The sequence below is a fragment of the Phyllopteryx taeniolatus genome, chromosome 10 (assembly GCF_024500385.1).
Source record: "Phyllopteryx taeniolatus isolate TA_2022b chromosome 10, UOR_Ptae_1.2, whole genome shotgun sequence".
NCBI classification, from domain to species: Eukaryota; Metazoa; Chordata; class Actinopteri; order Syngnathiformes; family Syngnathidae; genus Phyllopteryx; species Phyllopteryx taeniolatus.
In genome coordinates, this window is record NC_084511.1 from 12581483 (window position 1) to 12594822 (window position 13340).

A 13340-nucleotide genomic window follows, 5' to 3' on the forward strand; every position below is an offset into this window, starting at 1 on the left:
CGGCAGGCCGTATGGCAGGAGGGCAGCCCCGTAGGCGCCAGAAGAGGGAGGTAGGAGGAGGCAATGAAGAGTGGGAAGGACCGAGAGGAGTCGACGAGGACCGTGAGCCGGTGGCCCGCCAGGAAAGGCTCTACTACAATGTCACCGTCTTTGGCCGGGAATTCCACCTGCGCCTGCACCATAATGCCAAGCTGGTAGCCCCCGGAGCCAAGATGGAGTGGCGCGACGACAACGATAGCACACGGCACATTGAGACATTGCAAGACGACTGCTTGTATGTGGGTGACATCACAGACACGCCAGGAGCCACTGTGGCGATCAGCAACTGTGATGGCTTGGTGAGTGGACTTCCTGCGCTCTTGCTATTTTAATGGTGTACTGTATGTGGATGTGCATGTGCAGTATGTAGAGGAATGGAAACTAAATATTTGTACTTGACTCTGTACTTGACACTGATCCTGAGGTGTCTTTCTGCTTCTCTGCAAACATGATCTTTCTGAAAACAAAGCAACCAATCGCTGCAGTAGACAATTAACCTCCCTTCATAATATTTACATGCTACTTGGATAGAGCTTTTATTTTCTGGCTGCCACCTGGCAGGCTTCTTGAGGTTCGCCAATGAGATGAAAGTTAGGTATTAGGCTGATAAGGGGGTAGTCTGAAAAAGTCATAGGTTAAGACTCAGGCTTTGTTCACACTGCAAGACTCATATCTCATTTTTGTTTCATATGTAGCTTGTGTCCAGCTTGATTTTGGGACATCTGAACAGCAAACCACATGGTGTTCTCAGGGTTTTGAATCAATCGCAACAGGATTGTTCTGGTTTTGTCTCTCAAGCAAGCATGTTTCATCAGTTCATGCACCAAGGCTAGATAGGAAAGCTGTACACTTCAAACCTGGTAACACCCTGAGACAAGGGCCAGGACACACCAAAGACAGCACACGCCATAACCAGAAAAACAATCTGGTGTGTTATATATTGGGGAAACCAAGTAGCCACTGAGCAGGTGCATGTCACAACACAGGCGGGCTAACTGCCACTAACGCTTCAGTTAAAGATTCAGCTGTCTACTTGCGTTTGAAAAAGAAACAGCACTCTTTTGAGCAAAAACATTTACATGTTCTGGACAGAGAAGACATATGGTTTGAAAAAGGAGTGAGGGAAGCCATCTACTACATGCTTTAGAAATCATCTCTAAACAGAGGAGTTGGTTTACAGCTCCCACACGCAATGCCATCCTTTAAGCACTTCCAAAAGAGACTCCAAATTTTCGGCCTCTTACAAATTGCAAACACTTATGCCCTTCAGGACCATTGTCAAAACTGAATGGAACATATCTCCAATGGGTCTTCAATACTGGTATTTTGCATTCCAAAAGCATGAAACCAGCTGTCGTCATAGGCTGTTTCGTACTCCTTGAAAGCTGGCAGCTAGATCCATTACACACATCCGCCATCCACACACAGATGTAATTTCTGAATCTTTCTCCGCGGCGGACGAAAATGCGAACGCATCAGCCTGAGCTTCCGTCTGTGCGCTCGGGACCTGCTTTGGATAAGTCACAGGAGTTGACGAGACCCGAAAAAACACTTCCGCCGCTTCTGCTGTTAAGAAGTAACGGTACTTTTACTCCGTTACAATGATCTAAATGTCACTCGCTACTTTTATTTATCAACTATTTCGTGCACGAGACTACGAGTTTGACTCTGATCCACTAGTACATCTTGTATTAATTTGGAAACGTGCCTACAATTATCTATCCATCCATCCATTTTCTGAGCCGCTTCTCCTCAGTAGGGTCGCGGGCGTGCTGGAGCCTATCCCAGCTGTCATCGGGCAGGAGGCGGGGTACACCCTGAACTGGTTGCCAGCCAATCGCAGGGCACATAGAAACAAACAACCATTCGCACTCACAGTCATGCCTACGGGCAATTTAGAATCTCCAATTAATGCATGTTTTTGGGATGTGGGAGGAAACCGGAGTGCCCGGAGAAAACCCACGCAGGCACGGGGAGAACATGCAAACTCCACACAGGCGGGGCCGGGGATTGAACCCGGGTCCTCAGAACTGTGAGGCTGACGCTCTAACCAGTCGGCCACTATGCCGCCTACAATTATCTAATTATGTAAAAAAACTTGATTAGCGACATCGAGAGGAGGCGACCGTCAAGTTCAACTGCTTCCGGATGTATGGGCTCCAAAACATCTGCGACAAATGTATAACCCCAATTCCAATGAAGTTAGGACATTGTATAAAACATAAATAAAAACAGAATAGAATGATATGCAAATCATGTTCAACCTATATTTTATTGAATACACTACAAAGACAAGATAGTTAATGTTCAAACTGATAAACTGTATTGTTTTGTTTAGCCAAAAATCATTAACTTAGAATTTTATGGCTGCAACATGTTCCAAAAAAGCTTGGACAGGGTCACTGTGTTACATCACCTTTTCTTTTAACAACATTCAATAAACATTTGGGAACTGGGGACACTAATTGTTGAAGCTTTGTAGGTAGAATTCTTTCCCATTCTTGCTTGATGTACAGCTTCAGCTGTTCAACAGTCCGGGGCATCCGTTGTCGTATTTTACACTTCATAATGTGCCACACATTTTCAATGGGAGACAGGTCCGGACTGGAGGGAGGCCAGTATAGTACCTGCACTCTTTTACTACGAAGCCACGCTATTGTAACAAGTGCAAAATGTGGTTTGGCATTGTCTTGCTGAAATAAGCAGGGGCGTCCATGAAAGAAGACGTTGCTTGGATGGCAGCATATGTTTCTCCAAAACCTGTATGTACCTTTCAGAATTAATGGTGCCTTCACAGATGTGTAAGTTACCAATGCCATTGGCACTAACACAGCCCCATGCCATCACAGATGCTGGCTTTTGAACTTTGCGTCCATAACAGTCTGGATGGTTCTTTTCCTCTTTGGCCCGGAGGACACAGCGTCCACAATTTCCAAAAACAATTTGAAATGCGCACTCATCGGACCACAGAACACTTTTCCACTTTGCATCAGTCCATCTTAGATGAGCTCGGGCCCAGAGAAGCCGGCGGCGTTTCTGGGTGTTGTTGATAAATGGCTTTTGCTTTGCATAGTAGAGTTTCAAGTTGCACTTACGGATGTATCGCCGAACTGTATTTACTGACATTGGTATTCTGAAGTGTTCCTGAGCCCATTTGGTGATATCCTTTACACATTGATGTTGGTTTTTGATGCAGTGCCGCCTGAGGGATCGAAGGTCACGGGCATTCAATGTTGGTTTTTGGCCTTGGCGCTTACATGCAGTGATTGCTCCAGATTCTCTGAACCTTATGATGATATTATGGACCGTAGATGATGAAATCCCTAAATTCCTTGCAATTGTACGTTGAGGAACATTGTCCTTAAAGTGTTTGACTATTTTCTCACGCACTTGTTCACAAAGAGGTGAACCTCGCCCCATCTTTTCTTGTGAAGGACTGAGCAATTCAGGGAAGATCCTTTTATACCCAATAATGGAATCTACCTGTTCACCTCTGGGATGTTCCAAACAGGTGTTTGATGAGCATTCCTCAACTTTCTCAGTCTTTTTTGCTACCTGTCCCAGCCTTTTTGGAATGTGTTGCACCCATAACATTCTAAGTTAATGATTATTTGCCGAAAACAATCAAGTTTATCAGTTTAAACATTAAATGTCTTGTCTTTGTAGTGAATTCAACTAAATATAGGTTGAACATGATGTGCAAATCATTGTATTCTGTTTTTATTTGTTTAACACAACGTCCCAACTTCATTGGAATTGGGGTTGTAGTTTACGGATGTTAATGTTAAATGTATTGAGCAATGCAGTGATGTTAGGGATTATGTCACAACACAGAATTAACAGAATAATACTGTGCTTAATATTTTCCTGGAGGATGCATTTTGGCATAGCCTTTCAAGTTGGTAATAGTGAAAAGTGAAGTGAAGCAGACAATGATTTTAGTCATTTTTTTCCAGAATGAGTACGTAAAGAGGAGGATGCTATTCATGTGGCACAGCTTGAAGCAGGGATCAGGTGCAGGTAGAGATGGGCCTGGCTCAAGTTGGAGGCCAAAACAAAAAAGCAAAGAAATGGGGCAAATTTAATTTTAATCTTAAATTTGTACATCAACATGTACTTGAGCGGTCGGTGTAAATAAATATTTTTCTGTGTGAAGAAAATATATATTTTTTGCCTTATTGTACTCTACAGAGTCTTCCAGATTGCTTAATTTATGTTACAATGAAAAACATTTTCTGCGGAGGCCCTGGGGATCTCACCAGACACACCCACAATGTTGTTGTTTTTTTTTGGTCACGTTTTTTCATGCCTTTGGTGTTTGCATGTCTGATATAAAGGCATCTTCAATTTGGATGCTCTGGTCTTTCAAATCAACAACTTTAATGACATTGACATGGAAGTCACAAACTACCACCGCCATAACAGCAGCGCAAACAAAGCCCGAGAAGTTGAATTTAAAATTTGCAAGAAGCAGTAGATGCATCCATACTAAAATTACCATAACACATCCCCATATAAGAAGTGGCCTGGCTGATTGGCAGTGTGGCTGTCCTGCAGTTAAAAGTAACCATAAGGAATATACTAAGACCCCATTTGCTCCTGATGTGTCACTGTGGGTTGTCCAGCTGTGGGACAATGCATCTTTTTTTATGTTAACATTAGGTACACCTGCTCAATCTTATCCAGTCCAACAATGTTATGTATGTATGTATATAATATTGTTCAGTTTTGATTGATGTCCAACAATGTTTATTATTATGTTTGTAGTTGAAGCCGTTGAGTGTTTGTACTTTCTATAATACAGTAAATGCCTAGTAATGTGTTGAGTAAATATGAGCTTGTGAGGAGGAGCTCCCCCTCACCAGGAGACTGCTCATTAGTCAGACAGACCAACCCACCACTAGAGCTGAGCTGAGGCAACTGGATCCGTTTAGGTCTGAGGTCGCTGGGGAGTGAGATAGCATCTGAGGGAGCAGGCAGGGAGCCAGGACAACACAGACCTGACATGCCCATTCAGCATGACACCAGCCAGCGGCAGCTCATTGATGCTGCTTGCTCTGGCCTGCTATCACGGGGCCTGTCGGCAATTTGGAGGAAATGCTACTGTCAAAGTGCGATTCGATTGGGATAACGGATGACTTGTCAAGCGGCTGACTTCCCTGCTTTCGAAAGACACGTTTAAAGCATAGTTTGGCAATTGTTGATATGTCATTGCCCATGCAGTAATCTCATATTCATATCCTCATATTGACATCTTGAAAGCTTTGACATCACTTAAGACTAAAATAAAATATGTGATCACATTTACGGTAATAATAAATAGCTGCAAATAGGATTTTGAAGGGGCAGACATATCCTTGCAAACCACAGTATTGAATTACTTTACAAATGGGATATGTTCAAAATAAAATAAAATAATTTTGTTGCTGTCATTTTAAGGATATTTAATCAAAGCTGCTGCTGCATTATCCACACAATATAACCCCAACGATAGTAATAATCCAGAGTGCTGTCTACTTGTATTTCATTTGTCCCTCTGTGTCCCTGAGCAATTTATGTCATCACCCATTAGTTCTTCCAGCCTCTGCAGGCATGCAAAGAAGTACAGCTAAGCTACTGTATGTCAGGCAGATCTTGCTTTTTAAACCAAGTGGAGCCACATGGCCGTAATCTGACCAACTGTGTCTCTTTCTTCAGCCACCTGGATCCCCTGTGCCCTCTTGGTTTACATCCACAACTTTGAGATGAGGAGCCAAGACGGGCACAAGGGAAAATCTTTGGAAGGTCGTGACCCTTGGAGGGAATTGGATTTATGTGATGTGAGGCTGTGTTCAGCTGGTTGGTTGAGAGGAGTCAAAACATTGTGCAGCTTTGGAACTGGGCTATGTGTGTGTGTGTGTGTGTGTGTGTGTGTGTGTGTGTGTGTGTGTGTGTGTGTGTGCACTTCAGTCTTTGGTGTGGGGCATTAAAATTAAAACATGGTTTGTGCGCATATGCAGAGATATGGAATACAAGCACTCGAAAAAAATAGAAAACAAATACTGCAGCCACATGGAAAGAATATATGTTTGTGTGGTTTTAGAAGTGGGCTTTCTTTAAATTGTGTGCTGCAATGTCTTTCTTATTCTGTGGGTGGGCTTGAGAATCTGAATCACAGTTTTTACTCGTTGTCATTATAATTGCATGTGCGATGATTCTAACTGATGTCCCACACCAGAAAAACTTGATTTTAACTCAAAGCACAGTGTGATCAATATGTTATTATTATTAATTGTAATTAGGACCAACAATTAATCAGATGCACCTGAGCTTAAGTTTGAGTGTCATAGCAAAGGGTGTGAATACTTATGTACCTATTATGTTAGAATGTTTACATTTTTTGTATAAATTTACACAAATGTCTCAAAATATCTTTTTACTTTGTCATTGTGGGATACATATATCTATATATATATCCATCCATCCATTTTCTGAGCCGCTTCTCCTCACTAGGGTCGCGGGCGTGCTGGAGCCTATCCCAGCTGTCATCGGGCAGGAGGCGGGGTACACCCTGAACTGGTTCCCAGCCAATCGCAGGGCACATACAAACAAACAACCATTCGCACTCACTTTCACACCTACGGGCAATTTAGAGTTTCCAATGAATGTGTGTGTGTGTGTGTGTGTATATATATATATATATATATATATATATATTTTTTTTTTTAAGAAAACTATATTCAAATCAGCTTCAGAATAAGTCTGTAACATAGCAAAATGTGGAAATCGTGAAGGGGTGTGAATACTTTCTGGTGGCACTGTAGGTACTGTACTGTAATTGGGACTTTGTGATTTAAGCATTTACTTCCTTATTAGTATACATTAGTTTTTCCTGACGAAACATATAACAACAAAGAGTCCCAAGTAATTACGATGGTAAAAATTTATCAAATTCTCGAGAAGAGTGTGTTCATTTTACAAAAACAATTGGATTATCATCTTTTTTGATCCAGCCAATCAAACAAACAAAAATAATAATTGGATAATGGACAATGTGGAAAAAGTGAAGGGGTGTGAATACTTTCTGGTGGCACTCTACCTCTTTTCTAAAGATGTACACATGCACACACACACACATTTGTTAGTGCTACTGCTGCCCCAGCTCCTGAGATAATCATTGGGCTCTCACAAATGTTATGGTAGCCATGTCAGTGAGGGAACAGGGGGTCATGTAGGTTGAGCTGAGCAGCATGCAGGCAGCTGCAAATGAGGTCCAGTTGGGTGAAAAGGGATCCTCACATCTCAGATGAAGCGGGGTACCTGTAATTTCCGAGCTCGAGACCCAACATCCAGGTGGATGCACACCTGGATGACAAACATTTTTACATCTATGATGAACACCTTCAGAACATACACATCTAATAGCTACTGTTAAAGAGTAAATCAGGTGTGCTGACGTATTATTGCACCAACAGTGTCAAAGCAACATTTTTCTCTGTAACACTTACTTTTGTAAAATAGGTAGTGGAGGTATAATTTAGTCTTGATTTTATAATTCCTTTACTATGTAAAATAATAAAGTAAATTTTAGATGATATCTATGTATTATATTTATCACTCTCCAAAATATTTTTTTTATGATGCAGTAGGGGCCTTGAGATACAAGTGACCCCACTTAAGGTTTTTGAGATACAAGCCATCATTTGGATCAATTTTTGCTTTGACTTGTGAGGATAATTTGCCATTCGAGCGCTGTATGATGGCAGTGAACTCAACTCAGTTCACTTCAACAACAAAAACTTCAATAAGCTGCAGTTTTGTATAGTGAATAAATAAATCATAAAATAGGCTTCTAGCTGTTTAATGCCACTCCTAGTCAAAGTTTACTGTCAAACTAAACAGTAAAAAAAAGAAATTTAGATGTGTTTAAAAAAAAAAAAAAAAAAAAAACCCACACAACTTTGCTTTTACGTTACACATAATGGGAAAGGCCATAGACGGGCTAACAAATAGCATATATGTGGCGGTGTTGTAACGCTTTAAGGAATGGTGCAGCAACGTGGAAGGATAATAAAACAATATTCACAGGTATATAGCGACTGAAACACGGATTTAACCATTTTTCTCGCTAAATATATTTCCAAAGGTGCTACTAACATTAGATTTTCACCAGATGCTGGGAACAACCCAAGTAATCGATACAAACAAAGAAAGTAGAAAAATAAGATCAGAAATTAAGTTGTGTGTAATAATGTGAAATGACACAGGGAAAAAGTATTGAACACATGAATGGAGGTGCAAAAATGCATGGAAAGCCAAGACAACACCTACAATCTATCAATAATCAAACAGCAATCCAGCCCCATGTCAGGGCAAATTAATATCAGCTGGTTCTGTCCTAACTGATGCCCAAAAAGGTCTCATTGCCAAGGTATGAGTCAAGACACATCTCATGATGGGTAAGAGCAGAGAGCTGTATCAAGACCATCGCATAGTAATTGTTGCAAACCATAACGATGGCATTGGTTACAGGCGCATATCTAAGCTTCTGAATGTTCCAGTGAGAATGGTTGTGGCCAATACATAAGTGGAAAGCCAATCATACCACCAAAGATTTTCCTCGATCAGGTGCTCCTCGCAAGATTTGTGACGCATGAGTGCAAAGAATAATCAGAAGAGTTGTCCAAGAGCCAACGACCACCTGTGGAGAGCTTCAAAAAGACCTGGATTTAGCAGGTACTGTTGTCACAAGGAAAACAGTGAGTAATGCACTCTGCCGCCATGGCCTGTATGCACGCTCACCACGCAAGAACCCCATTGCTGAAAAAAAAGCATGTCAAAGCTTATTTAAAGTTTGCTGAACAAAATTTGGACAAGCGAGTTAAATACCGGGAGAATATAGTCTGGTCTGATGAGACCATCATTGAACTGTTTGGATGCCATAATGCACATCACATTTGGAAGAGAAATCACCCTAAAAACACCATACCAACAGTGAAGTTCGGAGGTGGGAACATGATGGTGTGGGGCTGCTTTTTAGCAAATGGTACTGGTAAACTTCATATTATTGAAGGAAGGATGAATGGGCAAATGTACCGAGATATTCTTGACAAAAATATGCTCCCATCTACGAGGATGATGAAAATGAAATGAGGGTGGACATTCCAACAGGATAATGATCCAAACATACTGCCAAGGAAACTCAATTGGTTTCAAAGAAAAAAAAATAAAGCTGCTAGAATGACCCAGCCAATCACCTGACTTGAATCCAATCGAAAATCTATGGAAAGAACTGAAACCCACGGTTCATAAAAGAAGCCCATGGAACCTTCAAGATTTGAAGACTTCTTGTGTGGAGGAATGGGCCAAAATCACACAAGAGCAATGCATGCGACTAGTTTCTCCATACAGGAGGCGTCTTGAAGCTGTCATTGCAAACAAAGGCTTTTGTACAAAGTATTAAATAAATACCACTTGGTGTGTTTTTCCCTGTGTCATTTCACATTATTACACACAACTTAATTTCTGATCTTATTTGTTCTACTTTCTTTGTATGTATGGATTTCTTGGGTTGTTTCCAACATTGGTGAAATTTTCATGTCAATAGCACCTTTGGAAAATGATGACGTGTTAAAAGTTGGTGGCCACTTGTCACGTTGCTAATAACATTGTGTATATATATATTTTTTTATTGTTATTATTATTATTTTTTACTTGTATGTATAAAAAAAGCTGCTGTGTTGCATTTATGAAATCAATGAACTGTTACAGAGATCACAATATTTCTACGTGTAACAAAAACATTTTGAACTGCAGCGAATCAAAAATGCCGTCTGCTTCTGTCTTCCTTCATAATTTTATCACATAAGGAGCATGCAGTCAGCTGTCAACTTGAATTAAAAAGGACTAATTCACTTAACACGTAAAATATATATATTTAAAATAATAGCCAGTTAAAATATTTATTTTAACTGGTGAATGTGATTTTTACCCCTGAAGCTCAGCGTACAGCATCGGCACATCAGGGCTGTAGACGTCACCTTCATTTTCACACTCGATCGTAAACTGTCCACTGTGAAGTGTGAACGATGTTTGTTTTTAATATAGTTCATTTAGCACCTAGCATTAAATGTTCTTCTTTCTTCAGAAACGTTTCTTTTCTAGGATTGATCTATAGTTTACCTACCGGGGTCGAATAGCTCAATAAATCTTGGCCCTAGGTGTCGCACGTTGCCACATGTGATGCATATTTTGAGCGACCATAAGAGCACCATAATCTTCAAATTTAGAAGTACATTTGAAGAATTAAACAACTAATTTAATAAAAAAATCTTTATTTTCCAAAGCCACAGAGAGCCACAGCAGAAGGATAAAAGAGCCACATGCAGCTCTGGAACCGTGGGTTGCAGACACCTGGTTTAGCTGAATACAAATCAAATCACCTTTTTAAAAAGGTGTTTATCATTTACCGTGAACATGCACACACAGCCGCAATGGAAGCAGAGAGTTTAATCATGTGTGTTGAGGGGCAGACCAATCACAATAATATCACAAGAATGCACGAAATTACAGTGACACAGACACTTATGCCCCGGGAATACTCTCAGTCATTGCTGCAGCATTAGGAGTCAAACTACAAGACATCCCTTAGTGGAGCCAACCCATCTATCCCTCCATCCATCCATCCAGCAGGCCTGGCAGTTATGCTCGGTCAAGCGTGGCAGCTCACTGGGCCCTACAGTGTGTTATTCCACCCCGGGTCACACGATAAGAAGCTCTCAATTGTAATCAGCTCATATTGAAATGATGACATCAATTACAGCACAGCGCACAGATGTTATTGACCCTAGACCTGCTGGCTGTGTATAGTCGGTTGTGTATGAAAACAGAGTGGTGGGGCCAGGGCAGAGGAGTACCTGCAGGTTGCCTGGTGCTGAAGGGAGAGCCGGGTTCTGAGAGATCGGGCTGCTGAGGCATGACTGCGAGAGAGCGATTAGTGTTCTTGGTATCTGATTGCAGGTTCCACCCTGCAGTGTAGCTCACTCAAACGCACAATTATTCAATCTAGAGCTATTATCAGACAGACAGAAACACAGGAAGAGAGGGAAAGAGAGCTGACCCATTCTGAAGAGCGCTGAATAGACCGAAGGAGTGCTTTTACCAGAGCTATGATTACTGCCGCTTACTCTGTGCACTTAACCAGCCCCCTCACCTCTGTTTCCTCTAGTGCTCTGTCAATGAAAATCATGATGGCTCAGATTGTTTGAGTGGTGTAAATAACAGGTTTCACTTGAGAAAATAAAGCACCCAGTAATTATAGGGGAATACGTCTGATGTAATTTTAGTATGGTACTGAAAAAGACCTCATTTATGATTTAAACAAGAATAGTAGTCTCACAGACACCGATGTGCCGGTTAGTCAATCAGCCAGCCAGTCAGTCAGTCCCTCAGGCTGCAGGGCCATCCAGGAGCTGATTAATGCTCGCCAACAGCATTTCTCTTACGAATAGGGCCTGAAGCTGCAGAATCTTACAAACATTCTCCCAGTGATACAATTCCTGCCTACTATTCTTTAAATCCCGTGACATCATTCTACCTTGCAGCCATCGTATTCCCTGAGCTTTGACTCATCGCAATGTTTTCATCCTCAGAAATAAAACACTGTAGAGTGAAAATATTTGTTAATCCAGAAGGAGAGTGATGAATACAACATAGTGGAATCTTCACAGGTGCAAGAATGATAGAGTGGATGATGGATGTTTATTACTGTAGCAGTGAAATTTCAGCATTTATCTTTTAATTGTCTTCTCCAACCTAGGGTCACTTCCTGATTCTGCGAAGCTCAGGCACCTCTCGGACTGACTATACATATTTCACGACAGCCAGTCACTTATACTACATAAGTGCATACTTGAACCCATTGAACTTAGAAAACAGAAGTGCCATGCCCGATGTAATGAGTTCTGTGTTTCTTGTATGTTGTGCCTGCAAGTTCCTTAATGGAGTAGGGTATGTAAGAGGAACACAGTTCAGAATTGCACGTCCTAAAAAAAAAAAATCACACCTTACTTGTTACTAACACTGCTTGTTAAGCAATCAAATTGTCTCTTCCCCTGTAATACTGTATGTTTGAGTTTTGCTTTTTATACCAGTACCGATACGCAAGGAACCAAAATATGTAATATATTATATAATATATTGGATTTTAATAAGTGACTCTGTGGGTGTTGGAGTGAAGCAGCAGAAACAAACACATCTCTTATGCTTAGATGATGATGGTAACTGATTGTCTGCCAGGATACACTATACAACGAAGTCTTACTATTATATAATGGTTTAGTAATGACTTGTCTATAATGTATAGAAGGGGGGGGGGGGGGGGGGCAGAAAGATGTGGAAGTGTTCAAAATAAAATTAACACAAATGTTTCCTTCGTTTGACTTCACCAAAGCCCTCCTCCGTTGGGGTACATGAGTCATTTTACTCTTACATCCTCTCTAACCACCTTTGCCAAGTTTTTCATTTACTGTATATGAATCAAAATTTAGCCACTTACACATCAGATTGCAGTACATCATATGTCACATAGTGGCTGACAAAACCTATAAGCACCCTTTATGAAGTAACGTTATGGTGGTGGACCTACTGTTGTCACCATCTTAATAAGTCAAAAATTCGACCGCAGTCATAATTAACAGACTTAGCCCTCCACAGGGCTAATGTTATGTTCGTAAGGTACATTAACACTGACTTGCGCTACGTATATTTGACCTTATCTCGGTTCCTACATAGCTTCATACTGGATGTCTTCGGCGAAAAGCAAAGTCCGTGTTACAACGATTACATGTCAGTGCTCAACTTGCTGTTCAGAATAAAAGGCTCCCACACAGTTGCCCTCTTCTGTCTGTCTTTCTTACATTTTTCTTCTATTGGTCACCGCCATTGTCAATCAAATAGTTTTGCTTCCACCTCCTTATTCCCGCGTATAGGTGATGTAAGTGCGTCGTGCCACGGTTCGCAACGGTTCCCCGATGCAGAGAAAATTCCAAGTATTTATTTTTATTTTTTATTTTTTTTTTATTCAAGGTACTTGAAATACCAGAGTATTTGTTGCAGTCTTAATAAATATACTTACCAGATAGGCCAATTTCCTCGCTCAGCATTCTCCAGGCACTGGTAGCAGGAGTTATCAAAAATCTCCAGGTGCCCACAAACAGTGATGATAAGTTTATCCTCCATTGTTCTGCTCAACAACTCCAGGATGTTGTTTGTGTGCCAGAATCAGAATTGATTTATTGCCAATGTAATAGTGAAATTCACAA

At 41.0% G+C, this 13340-nt stretch overlaps 1 protein-coding gene across 3 annotated transcripts in view; it reads left to right on the forward strand.

Moving 5' to 3' along the window:
* LOC133484550 (A disintegrin and metalloproteinase with thrombospondin motifs 2-like) overlaps positions 1-13340 on the forward strand; it is a 170597-nt gene that overhangs the window by 1696 nt on the left and 155561 nt on the right. For 2 of the 3 annotated variants that reach the window (XM_061787313.1, XM_061787314.1), the window contains exon 2: positions 1-338. This exon is cut by the window's left edge and continues 87 nt beyond it. In XM_061787313.1, the coding sequence (XP_061643297.1) occupies positions 1-338 (338 nt within the window). The remainder of the gene's footprint in view (positions 339-13340) is intronic. The other variant, XM_061787315.1, reaches the window with a different exon arrangement.